The 24262-nt window shown below is 41.3% G+C and overlaps 1 protein-coding gene across 2 annotated transcripts in view; it reads left to right on the top strand.

The window, feature by feature from the left end:
* LOC115105158 (plexin domain-containing protein 2-like) overlaps positions 1–23826 on the top strand; it is a 174102-nt gene extending 150276 nt beyond the window's left edge. The window contains exons 12-14 of one of the 2 annotated variants that reach the window (XM_029626832.2): positions 429–467; positions 12127–12290; positions 13780–23826. In XM_029626832.2, the coding sequence (XP_029482692.2) occupies positions 429–467; positions 12127–12290; positions 13780–13899 (323 nt within the window). In that variant the 3' untranslated portion in view covers positions 13900–23826. Of the gene's footprint in view, positions 1–428; positions 468–604; positions 860–12126; positions 12291–13779 lie in introns of those variants that run through there. The other variant, XM_029626833.2, reaches the window with a different exon arrangement.
* Positions 23827–24262: the final 436 nt, after the last annotated feature.

The raw sequence follows: 24262 nt of genomic DNA, 5'->3' as shown, positions 1-24262 counted from the left end.
CAGTGAATTTAAATGTTTCATAGTTGCTTAAACCCAGACTGCTTCTTGCTCTTGCATTATGCATGGGAGAGCATTATATCCCCTCCAAACAGACATTGAGTAAATTCACTTTTCAAATGAAGATGATCTAGTAATGAAATATAAACTGGAAAATAAAAGTTACATTTGTCTATAAACCTGTGTAATGACCGCTAATGATTATTTCTGAATATCTGATTCACATTCTTTACCAGTATTGAGGTTAATAGTGGTTGTTGTTGTCAGGCAGCTCTGAGATGTGGGCATAGAGATCCTATAATTCATATAATAGACATAGGGATTCTGTACGTAATTCTCTGGCTGTGGGGATATTCACAAACCACAGACAAAACAGAGGTCATAATGTGTAATTCTCTCTCTCTCTCTCTCTCTCTCTCTCTCTCTCTCAGATGACACCAAGATTGCTCTACATCTTAAAGACAATGGAGGTAAGCCTCTGTTTTCCCCTTTTCCCTGTTCCTTTGACTATTCAGTGGTTGTGTTTTTCTGTGTAGATGCATGTTGTGTTTATATCTGCGGCTCTGTTTACATCCAAGGCTGCTGTCTGTGTATTTACCGCTGACAGATTGCTCTGCTTTCTGGGGAGGACAGGCCAAGGGAAGGAGCGGCTCATTGAAGCCGTGTTGAAGCACCTCATCCAGAGGCTGATTTGAAATGGCTAACTGTACCAAGTTTTGGGATTGGACTGATCAATCATGGTGTCTACGTATGTCCCCCAAATGGCAACCCATTCCCTTCATAGTGCACTACTTTTGACCAGGGCCCATAGTAGTCCACTACATAGGGAACAGGGTTCCATTTGGGATGCGGCCTTTGTGGGTGTTAGGGGGGAGGGGGGGGGGGGGGGTCATAGTTGCCTTAGGAACGCTAGAGCTTCATAGTTGAAGGAACGCTATCTCAGAGGGTTGGTGAAACGCAGACTGAAGCTCAATGTGAATGTCAGCAAGTTCTTGAAACCACTGCTCTCAGAACTGGTGCGTTTACCAAAATTAAAACATCATTAATTTGCCCTCGTTGCCTCCAAATTAAATAAATAGCACTGTGAAAAAAACACAATTTGGAGTGTGGACCCTTGACAAATGAACTCAATGTCATCAGGAATTTGAGGGGATTCCAGTATGAGGGGTATTTCAGAAGAGGTGGGTGTGGTCAACAATCTCACACACATTTCCATTTCAACAGGATGTAGGTACTACCGGTTATATGGTCGACTCTGCTACGCACACACCTCAACACAGCAGGGTATCTATTTAACAAAATGAACTGTTTAAATAACATTTTCTGCTGATTAGCTACACCCACTCTGTGTGTGTGAGAGAGAGAGAGAGAGCAAGAGTGTTAGACTGACATTTGAATTCCAAAATTAGTCTCAACTCCATCACTTTGTGAGTAAACCACACAAATATTTAATTTCCTCCCAGAGAGGAATTGGAAATCTGTGTCTCTTATCGTCCTTACCCAAACATTGCCTATCTCACTCGCTGGCTCGTGGCACAGCCTCTTCCCAGATGTCGGACAAGACAAAATCTCTGCGTGCCCATTTTCATTTGGGAGAAACCGGACCTGTTTCACGGGCTGCGTCCCAAATCGCACCCTTTGCTCTGTGGCGTGCACTACTTTTGACCAGGGCTCATAGGCTCTGGTCAAATGTAGTGCACTATGCAGGGAATATGGTGCCATTCGGGACCTAGTCACTGTGTGGGAAGCGTGCTGGGAAGGGATTTGGGCCTAAGGTGAAAGCCAAAAGGGATGGAGGGAATGAGCCAGTGTGATCACACTGAAACCACAGAGCCGAAGGTTGCTGCAGCCCAAACCACACCATGTCTTTAGGTGCACACTGCACGTGACCGATTACAACCACAAACCAGCCATGTGACTATAGGGAGAGGCTGTCTAAAGTAATGGTGGCTATGGCTTGGCTGGTGTAGCGCTAATGCCGCAGACTCCAACACGCGTGCGTCTACGTCGAACAGCATAAGTTGGCAACCGGTCTACACAGCCTCTAGCTTTTCCCACTGTCATCCACTCTCACCGGCTGTTCAATAGCATTTGAAAATACTACACAGCAGACATACAGTGCGTCAAGCAACGTGAGCTGTGGATTTAGAATTTGATATCTGGTGCATCTTATCCGCTCCACTCTGCTTTGGGCTTGGACACACGTTCACATTCCAGTGGGACTTCTATCAGATCCAGCGGTGTGCGTGTCCTTTCACCTTGGGAAACACGGAGCACGGCAGGAAAACGCTAATGCGATTAGCCTTGGCCCGAGTGATAAGATGAGGGACAATCGGGACACACCCTACTGTCTCACTGCAGAGGCTACGCGAGGACGACAGGGCACCCCTTATCCTCCGAGCGCGATGAGACAAAGTCATCTCTCCCTTTTGGTTTGCGTCTCCATAAGGCAACCCGTGCACTGTATCGGTCACTATTCTCCCTGGGCCAAAAGCAGGGCTATTACAGTGAATCCGTTGCCATTTGGGAGACTATGTGTCGACGAGCTTCGCTAGGCACGTTAGCCAGGATGAGAGGATGGCTGTGGCCCCGTGACACTTGTGCTGTCAGTAACGTGGCGCTAAAAGCGCACCGTGGTCTGGGTCCACGCGGCCATTCAGTTAATCTTCCCTGCCCAGGCTCTGTGTTTCGCTGTCTGAAGGCTCAGTAAGTACAGCAGGTTTATGTGCCGAGAGCGTTTATGAGGAGAATGCTGATTGGTTGATCATAGGGAGATGGTTCGAACTCCAGCCATGACCTCCGCAGTCCCAGTCCCATTCATGTAGCTGTGTCCTGATGTGACTTTGCTTCGTTATACTGCAGAAACCAATGTAACCTTAATTTCAATGTCTGCTTTGCAAATAGCACTCCTATATAGTGCACTACTTTTGACCAGAGCCCTATGGGGCTATAAATAGAACAAATAAGGTGTCACTTGGAACACGGCCCATACCTTTCAAAGCCATGCCTGCAGTGTTAACAATATCTAAAGTTCCATGCATAACAGTTGTATCTTTCATCAATGTTTATTATGAGTATTTCTGTAAATTGATGTGGTTCTCTGCAAAATCACCGGATGTTTTGGAAGCAAAACATTACTGAATGTAACGCGCCAATGTAAACTGAGATTTTTTTATATAAATATGAACTTTATCGAACAAAACATACATGTATTGTGTAACATGAAGTCCTATGAGTGTCATCTGATGAAGTTCATCAAAGGTTAGTGATTAATTTTATCTCTATTTCTGCTTTTTGTGACTCCTCTCTTTGGCTGGAAAAATGGCTGTGTTTTTCTGTGACTAGGTGCAGACCTAACATAATCGTTTGGTGTGCTTTCGTCGTAAAGCCTTTTTGAAATGGGATTAACAAGAAGTTTATCTTTAAAATGGTGTAAAATACTTCTATGTTTGAGGAATTTTAATTATGAGATTTCTGTTGTTTTGAATTTGGAGCCCTGCACTTTCACTGGCTGTTGTCATATTGATCCCGTTAGCGGGATTCAAGACATAAGAAGATAAACTTCTCCTTAATGCAACCGCTGTGTCCGATTTCAAAAAAAGCTTTACCGAAAAAGCACACCATGCAATAATCTGAGTACAGTGCTCAGACAACAAAACAAGCCATACAGATATCCGCCATGTTGTCGAGTCAACAAAGTCAGAAATAGCATTATAAATATTCACTTACCTTTGATGATCTTCATCAGAATGCCCTCCCAGGAATCCCAGTTCCACAATAAATGTTTGATTTGTTCAATAAAGTACATCATTTATGTCCAAATATTATGATATGTCCAAATAAATATTTTTCACACGGGCAAGTCCAGGTGAATGTTCAGACGAAAAGTCATATTACAGTCTGGCGAGAAACATGTCAAACGAAGTATAGAATCGATCTTTAGGATGTTTTTATCATACATCTTCAATAATGTTCCAACCGGAGAATTCCTTTGTCTGTAGAAATGCAATGGAACGCAAGCTAACTCTCACGTGAACACGCGTGATCAGCTCATGCCACTCTGGCAGACCTCTGAGTCATTCAGCTCCCATTCCCCCCTCCCTCACAGTAGAAGCATGAAACAAGGTTCTAAAGACTGTTGACATCTAGTGGAAGCCTTAGGAAGTGCAATATGACCCCATAGACACTGTATATTTGATAGGCAATGACTTGAAAAACTACAAACCTCAGATTTCCCACTTCCTGGTTGGATTTTTCTCTCAGGTTTTTGCCTGCCATATGAGTTCTGTTATACTCACAGACATCATTCAAACAGTTTTAGAATGTCAGAGTTTCAGAGTGTTTTCTATCCAAATCTACTAATAATATGCATATATTATCAACTGGGCCTGAGTAGCAGGCAGTTTAACCTGGACACCTTATTCATCCAAGCTTCTCAATACTGCCTCCAGCCATGAGAAGGCATAGTCATCCACTTTCATGATCGAGACACTGTGACTATGTTTTCAGGCTATTGTTTTTGCCAGCTTTCAGCTGTGTGACCCAATGTGAATAAAGTGGATTCATTCACACCCCTGTCTCTGCAGCCAAATGGCTTAGATGTGCCTACCCACACCCAAGGAAATCTCCCTCCACCCCTCCTACAGATGAGACCAGATTAACCTGTCAGTCAGATGAATCCTGGGTCTGTGTCCCAAAGAGCACCCTGCTCCCTATATAGTGCACTACTTTTGACCAGAGCCCTGTGAAATGCCCCTATGGGCCCTGGTCAAGCGTAGTGCACTATATAGGGTGCCATTTGGGACACAATGTGTTTTCCACAGCAGTAGACTGGTCTGTGAGGTTGTTATGGGGTTGTTGGTTAGCCACGCTGGGCTGTTGATTTCTCTTCCCTTCTCACTCTGAGCACTGGGCAGGAGACCCCTGCAAACACTTCAGACCAACAGCCTAGCCTAGCCGCTACTGTGGAGCAGCTGCCTCCAACTGTGTGAGGCTTGGCAGTTGGACTCTGTACTTTTCTCCCAAACACAGACAAATTGCCTTCCAGGGAAAAAAGTGAGAAAAGAAAGGGGCTTTCCAGCTCTAGTTTCACTGCTGGTGGTATTTATTGGGTGTCAGTTAAAATTTCTAGACAGTTTAGGTTTTATGACGTAGTTGAAAGAGGATTTTTGCTTGAGCCAAATGGGTTATACACCTCCTGCTAATGAGAAGGGGATGAATGCGAAATGAGTCAATGAAGGACTGATGCAGGATTTTCCCGTTTCATTCTAACACAGTGGCTAAGAAATTTTGTAAGGAGAGATTTTGAGTAGTGCTGTGGTGGGGGTGAAATCTTATGCTCTGAGACAAAGGGCTCACACAAACACTGAGTCTCAAGCTCTCTCTCATGCATACACGCACACTCACACGCACACACACTTATCCGTCCACACACGATAAAAGTCCTAATCCTAGGAACATATACATTACACATATACATTGAGTACAGTTTCTGTTAATGTACAGTAGGCTACCTGCTTTTGTTTTGGTGTTCTATAAGGCTAGCATAGTCCTAAATAAATAGTGGGTTTGGATGGTCGGGGCAGTGGTGTTAACAGCACCATAAATTCCTGTACAATCACAATTGACCCATTTAACACCACATCCAAAGGGGTTCTTCGGCTGTTCCCAAAGGAGAACCCTTTTTGGTTCTGGGTAGAACCCTTTTTGGTTCCAGGTAGAACCCTGTTGAGATCCAAGTAGAACCTTCTGTGTAAAGGGTTCTACATTCATCTCAAAAGGGTTCTACCTGGAACCAAAAAGGGTTCTTCAAAGGGTTCTCCTACGGAGATAGCTGAATAACCCTTTCAGGTTTTAGATAGCACCTTTTTTTCTAAGAGTGTAGAAAGGCGAAGTGAGTCATTTTGACCCATCATGAATTTAACATTGAAATATCTCTTCCATTTTTAGTCATGCACCCCCTCCCTCCTTGACTTTTCCCAAGGAAGTCTATTTCACATGTTAGTTGTTAGAATTTTGATATCACAAGCAGAATTTGTGTTATAAGAAGTTTTAAGAGGACATGTAAAAATACAGGTCACATACAGGTAAGACGTTTTGATTTCCATTTATACTGAACAGAAAAATATATAAACGCAACATCGAAAGTGTTTATTTCATGAGCTGAAATAAAAGATCCCAGAAATGTTCCATACGCACAACAATCTTATTCCTCTCAAATTTTGTACATTCATTTGTTTACATCCCTGTTAGTGAGCATTGCCAAGATAATCCATCCACCTGACAGGTGTTGTGAGGACATACGCTGGTGACGAGAAGCAAGTACAGGGAGTGGACATTTAAAGAAACACGGACAGAGTCTGGACAGGGGAAAACAAAACGACATTACTGCTAACACGGGGATGAAACAGAGGAAACAGACAGATATAGGGAAGGCAATCAAAACGTGAAGGAGTCCAAGTGAGTCCAATGAGCGCAGATGCACATAATGATGGTGACAGGTGTGCGTAATGAAGGGCAGCTTGAAGCCCTCGAGCGCCAGAGAGGGGAATTTATTTGATTTGATTTAACCTTTTATTTAACTAGGCAAGTCAGTTAAGAACTAATTCTTATTTACAATGACGGCCTACCCTGGTCAAACCGGGACGCCGCTGGGCCAATTGTACACCGCTCTATGGGACTCCTAATCACGGTCGGATGTGATGCAGCATGGAAGCGGGAGCAGGCGTGACAGGTGTGACATATCAAGAAGCTGATTAAACAGTATGATCATTACACAGGTCCACCTTGTGCTGGGGACAATAAAAGGCCACTCCAAAATGTGTAGTTTTGTCACACAACACAATGCCACAGATGTCTCAAATTATGAGGGAGCGTGCAATTGTAATGCTGACTGCAGCTCTGTTGCCAGATAATTTGATGTAAATTTCTCTACCATAAGCCGCCTCCGTCATTTTCGAGAACCGGCCTCACAACCACAGACCACGTGTGTCCACGCAAGCCTAGGACCTCCATATCCGACTTCTTCACCTGCAGGATCGTCTGAGACCAGCCACCCTGACACCTGATGAAACTGTGGTTTTGCACAACTGAAGAATTTCTACATAAACTGCCAGAAACCGTCTCAGAGAAGCTCCTCACCAGGATCTTGACCTGACTGCAGTTTGGTGTCGTATCTGACTTCAGTGGGCAAATGCTCACCTTCGATGGCCACTGGTACACTGGAGAAGTGTGCTCTTCACAGATGAATCCCGTCAAAGGCGCAATGTGGGCGAGCGGTTTGATGTCACACCAGATACTGACTGGTTTTCTGATCCACGCCCCTACTTTTTTTTTTAAAGGTATCTGTGACGAACATATGCATATCTTTATTCCCAGTCATGTGAAATCCATAGATTAGGGCCTAATACATTTATTTCAATTGACTGATTTCCCAATATATTAACTTTTACATTTGTGTTCAGTGTAGTATCAGAAAGAGCATATTCTGAGGATTGCCAAATAACTCAAAATTGAAGAGATTAGCTCTATTTCAAAATTGTCACGACTTCCGCCGAAGTCGGTCCCTCTCCTTGTCCGGGCGGTGATCGGCGGTCGACGTCACCGACTTTCTAGCCGTCACTGATCCATTTATCATTTTCCATTGGTTTTGTCTTGTCTTCCATCACACCTGGTTTCAATCCCATCAATTACATGTTGTGTATTTAACCCTCTGTTTCCCCTCATGTCTTTGTCGGTGATTGTTTGTTGTATGTTTTGTGCAAGTCATGTTCTGGTGTGTGACGGGTTTTGTACCCTTTTATGTTATTTTAGTATATATTGGTTTTTGGAGTTTTTTTAGCATTTATTAAACTGTTCCGTTTCTACCAAGTTCACTCTCCTGCGTCTGACTTCCCTGCCACCAGCACGCACCCATTACACATATCCCTCAATGGAAATTATGTTATTTGCTGGCACTACCAGATGCTTTGACTACATAAAAAAAATGTCTGTTGGCCCAGACATTGCTCCAACACAACGCAACATAGGCAAAAAATGACTTGTCAACTAGAAAGGATTATTTTAGCATCTTACCTTAAAAAAAAAAGAAAAAGGCTGTGGAACTGGTTACACACACACACTTTCTCATGTTGGAGCTAAGTTTGGGCCAACTAAAAATGTTAAATTCAGGTAACAGTTTGACCGAAAAGCTGACTAAACTAAAACAAAAAGGCTGTGTAACCAGTTACTTAATAATAATTAGTTGAAACAACTACATTTGTGGGTGATTTTCATATTTTTTTTTTACGGTGTATGCTAATAATCAATGATTGGCCACGCTTTAGCAAATAGGTGTGATTAGCACTCTGGACCTCCCTGTTTTCCTGTGCAATTATGGAGATCAATAATGCAGAGAGCCATGAGAGAAGGAAGCTGGCTGGGGCACTGATGAGTGGCTAGTCACTAATTAAACCAAGAAAGAGAACTGAAAAGAAAATAAGAAAAATACTGTAAAAATATACAAACTCAATCAATAAAAAGATCCAGGAAGGAATGTTGCCATAAATCTGTGGGAGATGAGAGATCAAAGCTGTGGCCATTTGTTTTGTAATCACTTCATTTGCTCACTCCTGCTATGATCGATGGGACAGCCACTGCGACTCTTTCTCTCTCACACACACGGGAATCAGACATAAGAATATAGAACAGGGTGTTCCAATGTACTTGTTCCATTGCCATGTGATGCTGTGACTGAGTGAACTGCTTGCCAATGCTATCTTATTATCCGGTTAGTGGTAGTAGTAGTAGTAGTAGTTGTTGTAGAGTAGTAGTTGTAGTAGTACTTAATTAAGTGATAATGCCTTCGAAGCCGGTGTTTGCAGGATATATTGCTATGTGTGTTCTTAGGCCCGAGTCTAAGTCAAACCATGTCAATATATCCTCCAAACACCAGCTTCGAGGGCATTACCACTTTTATACAATGGGTTACCAACATATTCAAATAAAACTGAATTTGCATTAATTTATTCATATGATTTCATCCTTCCACGAGACATAGTCCCAACACAAATCTAGGGATTGCTACCAAAACTGGCTTGTCAGTCGTTCATTCTATCGGTTCGATGGCCAGAGACACAACACATTCGTTAAGTGTTTTTGTTCCAAATCTATGAGCGCGACCCAGTCGTTCGTTCTAAATGTTCCGTTGCCGTGGTGGCTGGCAACATTCTCATCCCTTTCTTGCTAGCTAGCCAACTTTGGCTAACACAGTCACGTCAAACAGTGCAGTCAAAATAACAGCAAAGGAGCTGCATTTGCGTTTGTTTAAAGCTGTTTTCTAGTGATTCATTGTGGACACATCCATAAAAATGAGCTAATGATGCGCGATTTCACCTGGCATAGAACATTTGCTCTCTCCCTGGGTAGGGCTTGAACAGTTTTGTAAAGAAGAATGGTCAAATATTGCCAAATCTAGGTGTGCAGAGTTGGTAGAGACCTATCATAACAGACTCATTGCTGTAATTGCTGCCTAAGGTGCTTCCACCAAGTATTAATTCAGGGGGTTGGAGGCTTATCCAATTATGATATTTCATTTTTGTATTTTTAATATAATTTTTCACAAAACAATGAATTATAAGCGGAGTATGGTGTGTAGATAAGTGGAAAATCCTTTAAATGGATGAAACTCTGAGGCACTGACACAACAAAATGCGAAAAAAAGGTTCAAGGCTGTGTAAACTTTGTATATGGCACTGTATATCCGTTCTTGGCAATATTCCGGGAATGTTCCAAAAAACGTAATTGTACACATTAACATCATTAAGCTCAAAATGATGTTCTCAGAACACGAAGAAAACTTTCTATAAAAACCACAAGAAAACGAAACATTCAGATAATGTTCTAAGAAGGTTATTTAAAAGCATATACAGTCCGTTCTCAGCGTCAACAAAACTCTCACTTTCCTCTAGCTTGTTAAGTGTGTTCAGGTGTGTTGACCGCACTGAGAAAATTGGTCACAGCTGTTCTTAATGAATGTTTGTTTCTTTTGAAAATGGGGTCTGTTTGAATAGACTAAAATGAACAGCTTTGTATTCATAAAAAAAACATGACATCCTCGCTCCATCCTGGTGGCACAGTGGACTAATTCCATGGATAGAGAACCGAAGATCAGAGGTTTGAATTGATTGATCATAAGTCATTGATGCCGTGTCTCAATAAACAAGACATGTGTTTGCATGATTAATGCCTGAGGAAATCTATTTCCAATGTGTCCCATCTGTGCTTAGAGTTATAAAAGTTGTGAAAGTTTTAAGGAAGTTATTTGAAAACTTCCAAATAATCTATAATTTCCATTCTCGGGAACATGAATAAAACCGCCCAGGAAAACTTAAGGAACCAGAGTAAAACGTTTTCAGAACCTCCCTGCAACCAAATAAGAAGCGTTCACTTCTGTTATCAGCACGTTTAAAAAACGTTTAGTTTTACCGGTCAGGAAACTTATGCCTTCATTCCCACAACCAATGTGAAACCAAAATGCAGTACATTCTCACAACTTCCAAGTAACCAAATGTGCTAACCGCTCACTCTGCAGGCCTTAACGCTAAAATCAGTATTGTTTTTCAAATACGTTTTGGAATACTGACTGTCCAAACAACAAGTTACAAGTGACCAAATCAGATTTGTGTGTGATACGACAGCAGTCATTTGCTGACATAGTAATGACAGGTGTGTGCGCAGGGGTCTAGGCTGATTGGTGGTGCGTGTGCTTCCTATCACTCAGACGTTATGTGGCAAGTTACAGTGACAGCAATGCCTGCCATGGGATGTTTTCTAGTTACTTTGAATGTTCAAAAACAGAGTAAGAACACCTTTAAAGCCTCAAAGGATAAGATTTTTTAAAAACAAGTCATTTTTGGCTAGCCACAGCAGTGACCTAGCTAGCTAGTTGGCAGTTTAGATTTCAAGCAGTCATTCACTAATTTGTTTGTAAACGATTAACAAGCTACTTAGCTACCACATGTTCTTGTCAAACTGTCAACAGAGTAGCTAGCAAGAAACAAGATATGCCAAATAACAGTCTAAAAACCACTTGAGGATAAAATAAACTAGATTTGACCATTCAGAAACAAGTCGCATGGCCAGGAATCAGATTTGTGTCCGACTTCAAACCACCCAATAAGGTGGTTTGAAATGTGGCTTGAAATATCCGATTCCATGTGCTTTTTGTCAGTTCAGTCTGCAGGGAAAGAACAGATTCGAATCAGATATGCAAAAAATTGGGATTTGAGATACTTCAAACTGCCAATGTGAACAAGGCTTTAGTGATTCAGAACACATGAATTTACTGGTAGCCAATTAGACCTGGCCTTCAAGATGACAGTGCACATTCCTTAAGGCTCTCTGTAGGACAGCCAATCATTATGGAGTCTCCTCTCCGTACACCCATCTTATCAAACTGGACTGTCATTACTGAAGAGTGCCTGATAACTTTCGATATCTCCATCCATAGATGCATCTCTCCTCCTATCCAACAACGCTGAGCTAACCTTGGTTTGGGATTATCTCTTGTGCCTCAGCTGTAGCACGTTGCTCATGAATAGCTAAACAGGTTATGCCACACCAATGCTAATCTCCTTCCAGACACTCGCACGCACGCACGTGCACACGCACGCAGGCATTCAACCGCAGTGTCGGCTAACGGCTGAGCCGGATCCGGAATGTTCCATTGTTTTCAGAAAGAAAGAGAATCTCATGTTAGTTGACGGTAAGGATTAAAGGATAATATTGAAGGTTTGCTTTGTTTTTGGGACAATAGGAAAACACAATTAACTTTTCTGGGGGGGTTGAACTTGAACCTGTCCCTTTTCGTTTCTTGCATGGTTAAATGGTTGAACGGTAATTGCCATCAGAGTAAGTATGATTAGACTGAGGCTGAACAAGGCCGTGCATCATGACATTTGGTCAACTTCATTTCTTGATCACAAGCGCCAGGCGTGTTTATTAAGACAGAAGCCCTAGTGACAACAGAAGAAACAGAGACCAGCAGCACCCACGAATGACGAGTGTCCCCTACTGTTCAATAGTAGAAATGCAGGGAAGGCCTGTGCTCAAGAGAGAGATTCTAAAGTGAGTTTTCCTGTGTTACTCTAGCGATGCCAAAGGAGAGTGCTGCGGAGAGGAAGGACACACACCCACTGCACACTGGCCTGATCCTGGGCATTCTCGTGGTCTTGCTCATCATGGCAGCCGCAGTCCTGGTCACTGTCTACATCTACCACCACCCTACATCAGCCGCAAGCCTCTTCTTCATCGAGGTGAGTCTGTACCACTATGTGGCTATCTCAACATTCGAACGGTGTGCTGTTCAATCCCCGTGTGCTCCCTTTTCCCTGAATCTCCTCTTCGCCTGTCTCTAATGGTGTCTCATATGTCTGTCCATAAAGCATGCAAAATATGAAAGAAGAGTGACTCTTCCCCCAAAAAATGTAATTTAAGCTTATATACAAAGACAGGTATTTCTTTGACTTGTCAACTGTCCATAAGTATCCACTGGGTTTAGAAGTCCCTTCGTCCTGGACTGTCTTTATTGGTTGTTCAGTTATGTACCCTGAAGTACCTTAGAACAGCAGGCTGAGACCCATGCTAGCCTAAGGGTAGTACAGTATTACAACAACTTGTGAGGGAGTCTCTCTCTCTCTCTCTCTGTCTCTCTCTGCCTGTCAGGTTTGATTATGATGTGTGCTTTCCTAACCTACCCCAGCAGATACTTCCTTCCAAGGTCAGGCAATATGTCTGCCAACCACTAGACGCCCGTATGTCAGAGTGGAATAACAAACTACTCCCACTGTGTTTCTCTGCATGCATCCTTAATTACACCCTATTCCCTATTTAGTGCACTACTTTGTCGACAGGGCTCTGGTCAGAAATAGGGCACTATATAGGGAATAGGGTGCCATTTGGGACCAAAGCTCTGTCAGGCCCTCCAACAAAAAAAAAGAAGTCATAATCTGGTCAGCGTTCATTACACTTTATCCCTGTTTCTCCAACTCATAAATATGCATGATTACTTTCACAGGGCGCAGGCAGTGAAACAAGGCTCCACATGGTTCTTTGATGATAAATGCCTACGAAAAGCTTTGGCAATGAATTGGTTTTGGTTTCATTTGTACCGTTTGGAGGTCGTAATGAGACTGATTGATGTTTAAACATCGAGAAAAATAAATGACAAATGCATAATCTTCAAGGTCATTATCGCACAACGAGCCAATCCCTCATCAAGGAACAATTTTCTCTGAGAGAATTCAAATGCTTCTCCCTCGGAGCTCTCATCACTCACTGAGTGGTTTAGTACATGGCATGTATCAAACGGTGAGAGCGTGTCAATTAATGTCATAACATTCACTCCCAATACATCTGTTTCAATCACGCATACCTAAGAGGTTATTAACTCTGGAAATGTCATATATTATATTTCGCTGTCTGTAATACAATGTGCTCGCTTATTTCTACCTCTATACATCCATATGTAGCTCCGGGGGGAAGTTTTCCCTAGGTACAGATCTAGGATCAGCTTCCTCCTCCCCTAATCCTATCCTTAACCATTAGTGGGGGAAATGCTAAACTAACCCAGGATCAGCGTTTAGGGGAAACAAGAAGAACGTGATAGCTACAGATAGAGCTCAGCTGAAATAGGGTGTAGCACAGTGACCTAACCCTGGGCACAGGTCAGTGGCATTGCAGACCTTTGGCCTTTGACCCTAGTCTGTCACCTCAATGACCTTTAATCCCTCTCCCCTTCTCCAGAGACGTCCCAGCAGGTGGCCGGCCATGAAGTTCCGTCGAGGGTCGGGTCACCCGGCCTACGCGGAGGTGGAGCCCGTGGGCCAGGAGAAGGAGGGCTTTATTGAGTCTGAGCAGTGCTAAGGGGCATGCACCGCTCCCCCCCAATGCGACTGATTGACGCTGGTCTCTTGTTTTGTCGATTCAAATGCTCACTGTCAATATTGTGAAATGAGATGAGAAAATCGTGGTGGTGTCACTTTGAAATCCCCATGCTTTTTTTCTGGTGGTCTGAGAGTAAGGCCTTGTGTTTGGTGGACTACCACGGTGAACCTTCAAACCTGGCTTGTTCAACAGAGAGCTGATCTGAGAGCTGCTGAGGGAGGGTCACTGCCAGAGGGACTGTGCTGTGGGAAAACGTTAAACTGATCTCAAGTCAGTTCTTCAGTCCAAGCCCAAAGTCTTCGAACACTTCACACTCACGGTGGTGAACGTGACTGACTTCTTGGGGACAGAGTGAACGTAACGGTGTCATTGAGTGGGTTGTACAGTGTGACTGCCCTACACTGGTGGTGTGTGATGTGAGGGGGGAGTAGTAGGAAGAATTATACAGTATATTTTTCAGAAAGAATACAGAGAATGTGAACAGAGATCTTGACTTTAAATGTTGGTGAGGCTATATAGGCCTTTATATATCCTTTGAGGTTTTGCTAATTTACTGTTCCATGTTGGGTTTCTTTCTGTTGCTTTTTTAACTGGGGTTTTATTATTCCTAATCAGTGAGGGGATTTTGTCTTGCTTTCCACTACCATAATAAGGCTTCTTTATCGTAGCTTTTTACTTCATAGCGTGGTTCAATAGTGTGATATGCTCCTGCTACTGCCCCTCATCTCACCCAGGAGTAGCAGGCTTTTGTTGGTATCTCTTTTTTTTTTACATAAAGTTTGTTTCATTTTTTTAAACGTTTTTTTTTTTTTTACATTGATTTCAGTACTGCCGTGCCATTCTTTCCCTGACTGGAGTTTGCTCAACATTCTTTGCACAAAGTTGTTCATGCACATACATCTTTATTTCATTTGGTACAATTGCAAAATTGCGAGACAGGCGCTTTGTGAGTGTGTGTGGTTGTGTGTATGCATGGTCTAAACGTGAGTGAGTGTGTGTGTGTGTCTCTATGTGTGTATGTGTGTGTGTGTTGTGTTGTGTTGTGTTGTGTGTGTGTGTGTGTTTGGATATCAACCTGCTTATAGGTGGCTCAGTTTGAGCTGGGTCTGTGTAATTGATGCTGAGTGGTTGACCAGAGGTACTTTTACATACCTGGCTTGAGTTTGCCTGGGTTTTGATTTTATGTGTACAATGTGGTTTTCAAGTAGTTTGACCTAAGGGCGTCAATTGGGTATGGCAGTCCCCATACCCTAGCTCAATACTAACAATTTAAAATAGGCTACTAAAATCATTCCAATCCCGATTTACAAGACAAATGCAGTTTAGCAGTATTAGCGGGGTGGCTTTAGGACCAAACATCCATCGAAACGGGATGGTGAACAGCACAACATTAATTTTAAAACAGTGTAGATGTAGAAGATTGCTGTAGATGGCTAAAATGCTAGGTAACTGTCGTTTGACTTGGAATTAAATGAGTTTTTAATCCCACATCTGAGCTAGGGCATCGCAGCTAATTGCTGTATGACGTGTTTGAGGTAAATTTCATTTTTGCTGTTCTCCAAATAGCATTTCGTACTTTTTAAATTGTGTAGAAATGCATTAAATAAGCTTAAAAATGTATGAAAATTGCTTGGAATCACCCTCTCCCCGTCACTTTGCCATACCCTATGTTTGCCATAGAGTGGCGGAGAGGTCTAAGTCACTACAGACCCTAGTTCGATCCCAGGCTATATCACAACCATTCATGATAGGGAGTCCCATAGGGTGGCGAACAATTTGCCCAGCGCCGTCCGGGTTAGGGGAAGGTTTGCCCGGGCTAGGCCGTCATTGTAAATACGAATTTGTTCTTAACGGACTTGCCTAGTTAAATAAAAAATTTAAAAAGCTGAAATGATGACCCTGGTTTGACCTGCTCTTGTACAGGACTGGAGAATATGGAGTGAGAAATCTGCCAAAATGTTAAACGAATGTAACATTAGAATCGTAAATCACTTTGGGGAGATTTTTGGCAGATATCTAACCCCATACTGTTCCAGCTCTTGTCTATATTAATGGATGTCATTTAACCCTAGCATAGCATAGTGCCTTCACAAAGCATTCACAAGCCTTGACTTTTTCCACATTTTGTTGTGTTTCAGCCTAAATTTAAAATGCATTCAATTGAGATTTTGTGTCACTGGCCTACACACAATATCCCATAATGTCAAAGTTGGAAAAATGTTTTTCGAAATGTAATTACAAATGAATTAAAAATGAAAAGCTGAAATGTTTTGAGTCAATAAGTATTCAACCCCTTTTGTTATGGCAAGCCTAAATATGTTCAGGAGTAAAAATGTGCTTAAGAAGTCAAATAATAAGTTGCATGGACTCACACTTTGTGCAATAATAGGATTTAATGACTACCTCATCTCTGTACCCCACACATACAATTATCTGTAAGGTCCTTCAATCGAGCAGTGAATTTCAAACACAGATTCAACCCCAGAGACCATAGAAGTTTTCCAATAACTTGCAAAAAAAGATCACCTATTGGTAGATGAAAAAATAAAATAATGTTGATTATCCCTTTGAAGTTATTAATTACACTTCCGATGGTGAATCAATACACCAGTCACTACAAAGATACAGATGTCTTTCCTAATTCAGATGCCGGAGAGGAAGGAAACCGCTCAGGGATTTCACCATGAGGCCAGTGGTGATTTTAAAACAGTTAGAGTGATAGGAGAAAACTGAGGATGGATCAACAACATTGTAGTTTCTCCACAATACTAACCTAAATGACATAGTGAAAAGAAGGAAGCCTGTACACAATACAAATATTCCAAAATATAAAAATAAAGCACTAAAGTAAAACTGCAAAAAATGTGGCAAATAAATAAACTTCATGTCTGTCCTGACTACAAAGCATTATGTTTGGGACAAATCCAACACATCACTGAGTACCACTCTCATATGTTCAAGCATGGTGGTGGCTGCATCATGTTATGAGTATGCTTGTCATCGACAAGGACTAGGGAGTTTTTTTTAGGATAAAAATAAATGAAATAGAGCTAAGCACAGGCTGAATCCTAAAGGAAAACCTGGTTCTGTCTGCTATCAAACAGACACTGGAAGACAAATTCACCTTTCAGCAGGACAATAACCCAAAACAAAAGGCCAAATATACTCTGGAGTTGCTTACCAAGACGTAATTGAATGATCCTGAGTGGCTTAGTTATAGTTGTCTTAAATCGGATTGAACATCTATGGCAAGACTTGAAAATGACTGTCTAGCATTGATAAACAGCAAACTTGACAAAGTTTGAAGAGTAATGCACAGAAATGGTACAATCCAGCTGTAATCACTGCCAAAAGGTGATTCTAACATGTATTGACTCAGGGGTGTGAAGTATATAGAGTACCAGTCAAAGGTTTGGACACACCTATTCATTCAAGGGTTTATTTTTTATTTTCTACATAGTAGAATAATAGTGAATACCTCAAAACTATGAAATAACACATATGGAATCATGTAGTAACCAAAAAAGTGTTAAACAAATCAAAATATATTTTATATTTGAGATTCTTCAAAGTAGCCACTCTTTGCCTTGATGAAAGCTTTGCACACTATTGGCATTCTCTCAAGCAGCTTCATGAGGTAGTCACATGGAATGCTTTTCAACAGTCTCACATGCTGAGCACTTGCTGGCTGCTTTTCCTTCACTCTGCAGTCCAACATACACACATATGCACTTAGATTTAGTACTGGACACATGTGGTAGTGGTGGAGTAGGGGCCTGAAGGCACACAGTGTGTTGTGAAATCTGTGAATGTATTGTAATATTTTTTAAATTGTATAAACTGCTGGAACCCAGTAAGAGTAGCTGCTGCCTTGGCATTGCAGACCAACTCATCCTAAACCATCTCAATTGGGTTGAGTTCGGATGATTGTGGAGGCCAGGCCATCTGAAGCAGCACTCCACCACTCTCTTTCTTGGTCAAATAGCCCTTAAACAGCCTGGAGGTGTGTTTTGGGTTATTGTCCTATTGAAAAACAAATGATAGTCCCACTAACACAAACCAGATGGGATGCTGTATTGCTGCAGAATGCTGTGGTAGCCATGCTGGTTAAGATTGCCTTGAATTCTAAATAAATCACTGACAGTGTCACCAGCAAAGCACCCCCACACCATAACACAAACTCCTCCATGCTTCACGGTGGGAACCACACATGCGGAGATCATCCATTCACCTACTCTGCGTCTCACAAAGACACGCTGGTTGGAACCACAAATCTCAAATTTGGACTCATCAGACCAAAGGATAGATTTCCACCGGTCTAATGATCACTGCTCGTGTTTCTTGGCCCAAGCAAGTCTCTTCTTCTTATTGGTGTCCTTTAGTAGTGGTTTCTTTGCAGCAATTCGACCATGAAGGCCCGATTCACACAATCTCCTCTAAACAGTTGATGTTGAGTTGAGTGAATGTTACTTGAACTCTGTGAAGCATTTATTTGGGCTGCAATCTGAGGTGTACTTAATTGCAGATTTCTGAGGCTGGTAACTCTAATGAATGTATCCTCTGCAGCAGAGGTAACTCTGGTACTTCCTTTCCTGTGGCGATCCTCATGAGAGCCAGTTTCATCATAGCGCTTGATGGTTTTTGCGACTGCACTTTCAAAGTTCTTGAAACTTGATAGATTGACTGACCTTCATGTCTTAAAGTAATGATGGACTGTTGTTTATCTTTGCTTATTTGAGCTGTTCTTGTCATAATATGGACTTGGTCTTTTACCAAAAAGAGAATGCCAAGAGTGTGCAAAGCTGCCATCAAGGCAAAGGGTGGCTACTTTGAAGAATGTCAAATGTAAAATATATTTTGAATTGTTTAACACTTTTTTGATTACTACATGATTCCATATGTGTTATTTCATAGTGTTGATGTCTTCACTATTATTATACAATGTAGAAAATAGTAAGAATAAATAAAAACCCTGAAATTAGTAGGTGTGTCCAAACTTTTCACTGGTACTGTATGTAAATGTGATATTTCTGTCATTCATTTTCAATAAATTTGCTAAAGTTTCTTAAACATGTTTTTACATTGTCATTATGGGGTATGTGTGTAGCTGCGTGAGAGAGAAAAACATTATTTAAAGCATTTTGAATTTAGGCTGTAACTACAAAATGTGGAATAAGTCAAGGGGTATGGATACTTTCTGAAGGCCCTGTATAAACAGGGGCATAAACCTTTGTAGATTGCCTCAAAACATGTACAGATTCAGGTTATGAATGGAAAATCTTGCATATTACATGTTAGATTGTTACTATTTTGTCTTTCTTTTTGAGTGACCTCTTTTTTTATTCAAATGTGAAATAATGAATCAATCATTACATATCTGCTGTTGCTGATCGATATACAGGACAAGGCTTTCACGCATTGATCAAATCAAACAAAAACAATTTTTTTGTTGCTTCATACTTATGATTTACAGTACCAGTCAAAAGTTTGGACACACCTACTCATTCAAGAGGTTTCGTTATTTTTACTATTTTCTACATTGTGGAAGAATAGTGAAAACATCAAAACTATGAAATAACACATGGAATCATGTAGTAACCAAAAGAGTTTCAAACGAATCAAAATACAGTTGAAGTCGGAAGTTTACATAGAGTTAGGTTTGAGTCATTAAAACCTCTTAAGGATTAGCCCCTTTTTTTCAATTTTCACCTAAAATTACAAATCTAACTGCCTGTAGCTCAGAACCTGAAGCATGGATATGCATATTCTTGGTACCATTTGAAAACAAACACTTGGAAGTTTATGGAAATGTGAAAGGAATGTAGTAGAATATAACACAATAGATCTTGAAAAAGACAATACAAAAGAAAAAACTAACCGTTCTTTTGTATTTTTTTTGTACCATCATCTTTGAAATGCAAGAGAAAGGCCATAATGTATTATTCCAGCCTAGGTGCAATTTAGATTTTGGCCAGTAGATGGCTTCAGTGTATGTGAAAAGTTTGACTGATCCAATGAACCATTGCCTTTCTGTTCAAAATGTTGTATCAGGACTGCCCAAATGGGACTAATTTGTTTATTAATAACTTTTCATGTTCAAAATTGTGCACTCTCCTCAAACAATAGAAAGGTATTTTTTCACTGTAACAGCTACTGTAAATTGGACAGTGCAGTTAGATGAACAAGAATTTAAGCTTTCTGACAATATCAGACATGTCTATGTCCTGGGTCATTTTCTTGTTACTTACAACCTCATGCAATCGCATTAGCCTACGTTAGCTCAACCGTCCCATGGAAGGGACAACGATCCCAAGAAAGTAAATTAACACTCATTTTTCAACCACTCCACAAATTTCTTGTTAACAAACTATAGTTTTGGCAAGTTGGTTAGGACATCTACTTTGTGCATGACAAGTAATTTTTCCAACAATTGTTTACAGACAGATTATTTCACTCATAATTCACTGTATCACAATTCCAGTGGGTCAGAAGTTTACATACACTAAGTTGACTGTGCCTTTAAACAGCTTGGACAATTCGAGAAAATGATGCCATGGCTTTAGAAGCTTCTGATAGGCTAATTGACATAATTTGAGTCAATTAGAGGTGTACCTGTGGATGTATTTCATGGCCTACCTTCAAACGTAGTGCCTCTTTGCTTGACATCATGGGAAAATAAAAAGAAATCAGCCAAGACCTCAAAAAAAATTGTACACCTCCACAAGTCTGGTTCATCCTTGGGAGCAATGCTACCAAATACTAATTGAGTGTATGTAAACTTCGGATCGACTGGGAATATGATGAAAGAAATAAAACCTGAAATAAATAATTCTCTCTACTATTATTCTGACATTTCACATTCATTAAATAAAGTGGTGATCCTAACTGACTTAAGACTGGGAATTCTTACTAGGATTAAATGTCAGGAATTGTGAAAAATGAGTTTTAATGTATTTGGCTAAGGTGTATGTAAACTTCCAACTTCAACTGTACACTTTATATTTTAGATTCTTCAAAGTAGCCACCCTTTGCCTTCATGAAAGCTTTGCACACTCTTGGCATTCTCTCAACCAGCTTCATGAGGAATGCTTTTCCATCAGTCTTGAAGGAGTTCCCACATATGCTGAGCACTTGTTGGCTGCTTTTCCTTCACTGCAGTCCAACTAATCCTAAACCATCTCAACTGGGTTGAGGTCGGGTGTTGTGGAGGCCAGGTCATCTGATGCAGCACTCCATCACTCGCCTTGGTCAAATAGCCCTTACATAGCCTGGAGGTGTGTTTCTGGTCATTGTCCTGTTGAAAAACAAATGATAGTCCCACTAAGTGCAAACCAGGTGGGATGCCGTATCGCTGCAGAATGCTGTGGTAGCCATGCTGGTTAAGTGTGTCTTGAATTCTAAATAAATCACTGAGAGTGCCACCAGCAAAGCATCCCCACACCATCACACCTCCTCCTCTATGCTACACGGTGGGAACCACACATGCGGAGATAATCTGGTCACCTACTCTGCGTCTCACTAAGACACGGCAGTTGGAACTAAAAATCGCAAATTTGGACTCAACAGACCAAAGGACAGATTTCCACCGGTCTAATGTCCACTGCTCATGTTTCTTGGCCCAAGCAAGTCTCTTCTTCTTATTGGTGTCCTTTAGTAGTGGTTTCTTTGCAGCAATTCGACCATGAAGGCCTGATTCACACAATCTCCTCTAAACAGTTGATGTTGAGTTGAGTGAATGTTACTTGAACTCTGTGAAGCATTTATTTGGGCTGCAATCTGAGGATGCAGTTAACTCTAATGAACATATCCTTTGCAACAGAGGTAACTCTGGGTCTTCCTTTCCTGTGCCGGTCCTCATGAGAGCCAGTTTCATCATAGCGCTGAAAGGTTTTTGCGACTGCACTTGAAGAAACTTTCAAAGTTCTTGAAATGTTCTAGATTGACTTTCTCTTTTTTTTTTTTTACCAAATAGGACTATCTTCTGTATGCCACCCCTACCTTGTCACAACACAACTGATTGGCTCAAACGCATTAAGAAGGAAATAAATTTGACAAATTAACTTTTAACAAGGCACACCTGTTAATTGAAATGCATTCCAGGTGACTACCTCATTAAGCTGGCTGAGAGAATGCCAAGAGTGTGCAAAGCTGTAATCAAGGCAGTGTGGCTATTTTGAAGAATCTCAAATATATTTTGATTTGTTTAACATTTTTTTGGTTCCTACATGATTCCATATGTGTTATTTCATAGTTTTGATGCCTTCACTATTATTCTACAATGTATAAAATAAGAAAAATAAAGAAAAATCCTGGAAGGAGTACGTGTGTCCAAACCTTTGACTGGTACTGTATATACTATAGCAAGACCAACCAAACAAACAAAATGAAAAGTATTTCAACATAAATTGTAGATTGATCTGAGAAATATGCCTTGGGTTACAATAGTAAACACTGTACTATTTACAATTACAAAAGTGGATTCTACAGAAAATTATCCCAATGTGCAATATAACATCTTTATAACATTCATCTAGTTTCATTATTCAAAGGTTTAGTGATATCATAGATGGAATTATTTAGGGTTACGTCATCTATTTTGAATGAATCCCCCATTGCACTGAGACCAAAGACCCATCATAATGTTTATTTTGTCTGCATACTAAAATGTTCTCTACCCTGTACCGTGAGAGCTTCTCTGGGTCCCAATGTTCCCAATCTCTCACTCCACTCCCCACCGGCCCAATGATATCCCACCACTTAACGTTGAACCAAACCACTGCATCTCCTATGGCAGTCACCACTTTGAACACACCACCTCAGACCTATATTCACTCAGACACACACGCAGAGAAACACACACGCAGAGAAATACACACACACACACAGAACTCAACTCCTGCTTCATAACTAGTCCAATCTACAGAGGTTGAGTGACTGAGCACAGTGACCCACTACTCCACTCTACTGTAGGACCCAAGGGCTTTCAAGCCTCCTGCACGAGAGCCACCCTTTCATGACGCCCTATAATATCAGATTATTTTCCAAAACGGTGTGAAAAAGCAGATGGGACGGAGTATTTGGTGACAACCCCAAAATGGCTTTTCCATGCCTACAGACATCTTCATCTAAGTCCCACATGTTACCCTATTCTCTACATAGTGCACTATAAAGGGAATAGGGTGCCATTTGGGACTTAGACAGATTGGCTGAGTGGAGAAATGCTGTGTAGTTTGGGCATTCTGGGACATCTGCTTGTTCCACTCTGCCACCGGAAACTGCTAATGTTTTTATAGCCACTCCAAATCTGTGTCCCAAATGGCACTCTATTCCTTATTTAGTGCGCTAGTTAGACCAACCAGGAGCCATAGGGCTCTGGTCAAAAGCAGTGTTCTATATAGGGAAAAGGTTGTCATTCAGTAGGCCTGAGCGTTCAGTCTATGTTACACAGAGCGATTGCAACACTTTCAAACTAGCTGGTCTGTGATAAGAAAGCTATTTGTGTTTATCCAGTAATCACTTGCATCACTAATCTCACACTGATTGCTTTCACCCAACTTGCTCTTGACATGCTTTTTTAGATTGAGAAAAGCAACATTGTGCTGTTGTTGAGATAGGGTGCACTCTACTGCAGAGTGCTGTTACTCTTTTTTCCAGACAAATGAGGTGAAACGAACGATGTAACTCAACAGTGTTTGCCTGATCTCAAAATGGAGGACAGAGGATTCAAATTTCTTCTAAACTGTGACCCTATGTTTTGTTCCGATCTCATTGGAAAATTCTTTAGGAAACGATGACTCGACATTAGAGCCTAAAAAAAAAAAATCACACAATACCCTAGCAGCCTGTAATTTCTGTAACTACTGTGATTTTGATTGCATTTTAAATAATAAAGTTGTTTAAATCACATTTCCACTATGTTGTCCACATCTAACCTTAGTTACTGTTGTGACATTGGGGAATGGCACAGTACAGATATAATAAATCATTTAAACTTAAGTAGCAACACAAAAGAGACTGCCCTGGTGCCCATGCCATGCTGCCCCTCTCGGTCTGTCTCTTTATTCTCCTCCCCCTGACGTGTGTTTTCATTCCCTCCAGCAGAGTCCCTCTTCTTCTTCTTCCACCTTTGAACTCTGTTGGTTCTTCCTGCTGTGTGAGTGTTGACAGCTCTCCATCTCTCAGCGGGGACAGTATTTTACTGGGCCGTTCCCCATCGATGGCAATGATTCTAGTAAAAAAACAAACCACTCAGTGGAGTGTTAGGGTAGCCAGTATTTCATCAGCATTCTGTTCCTTCTTGGAGCATTGATGTCAAAATACGTTTTTAAAAAAGGGAAAGATG

The sequence above is a fragment of the Oncorhynchus nerka genome, linkage group LG22 (genome assembly GCF_034236695.1).
Source record: "Oncorhynchus nerka isolate Pitt River linkage group LG22, Oner_Uvic_2.0, whole genome shotgun sequence".
Taxonomy (NCBI): Eukaryota; Metazoa; Chordata; class Actinopteri; order Salmoniformes; family Salmonidae; genus Oncorhynchus; species Oncorhynchus nerka.
The sequence above is the reverse complement of the archived record's forward strand: the minus strand, read 5'-3'. Positions and strand labels throughout refer to the sequence as shown.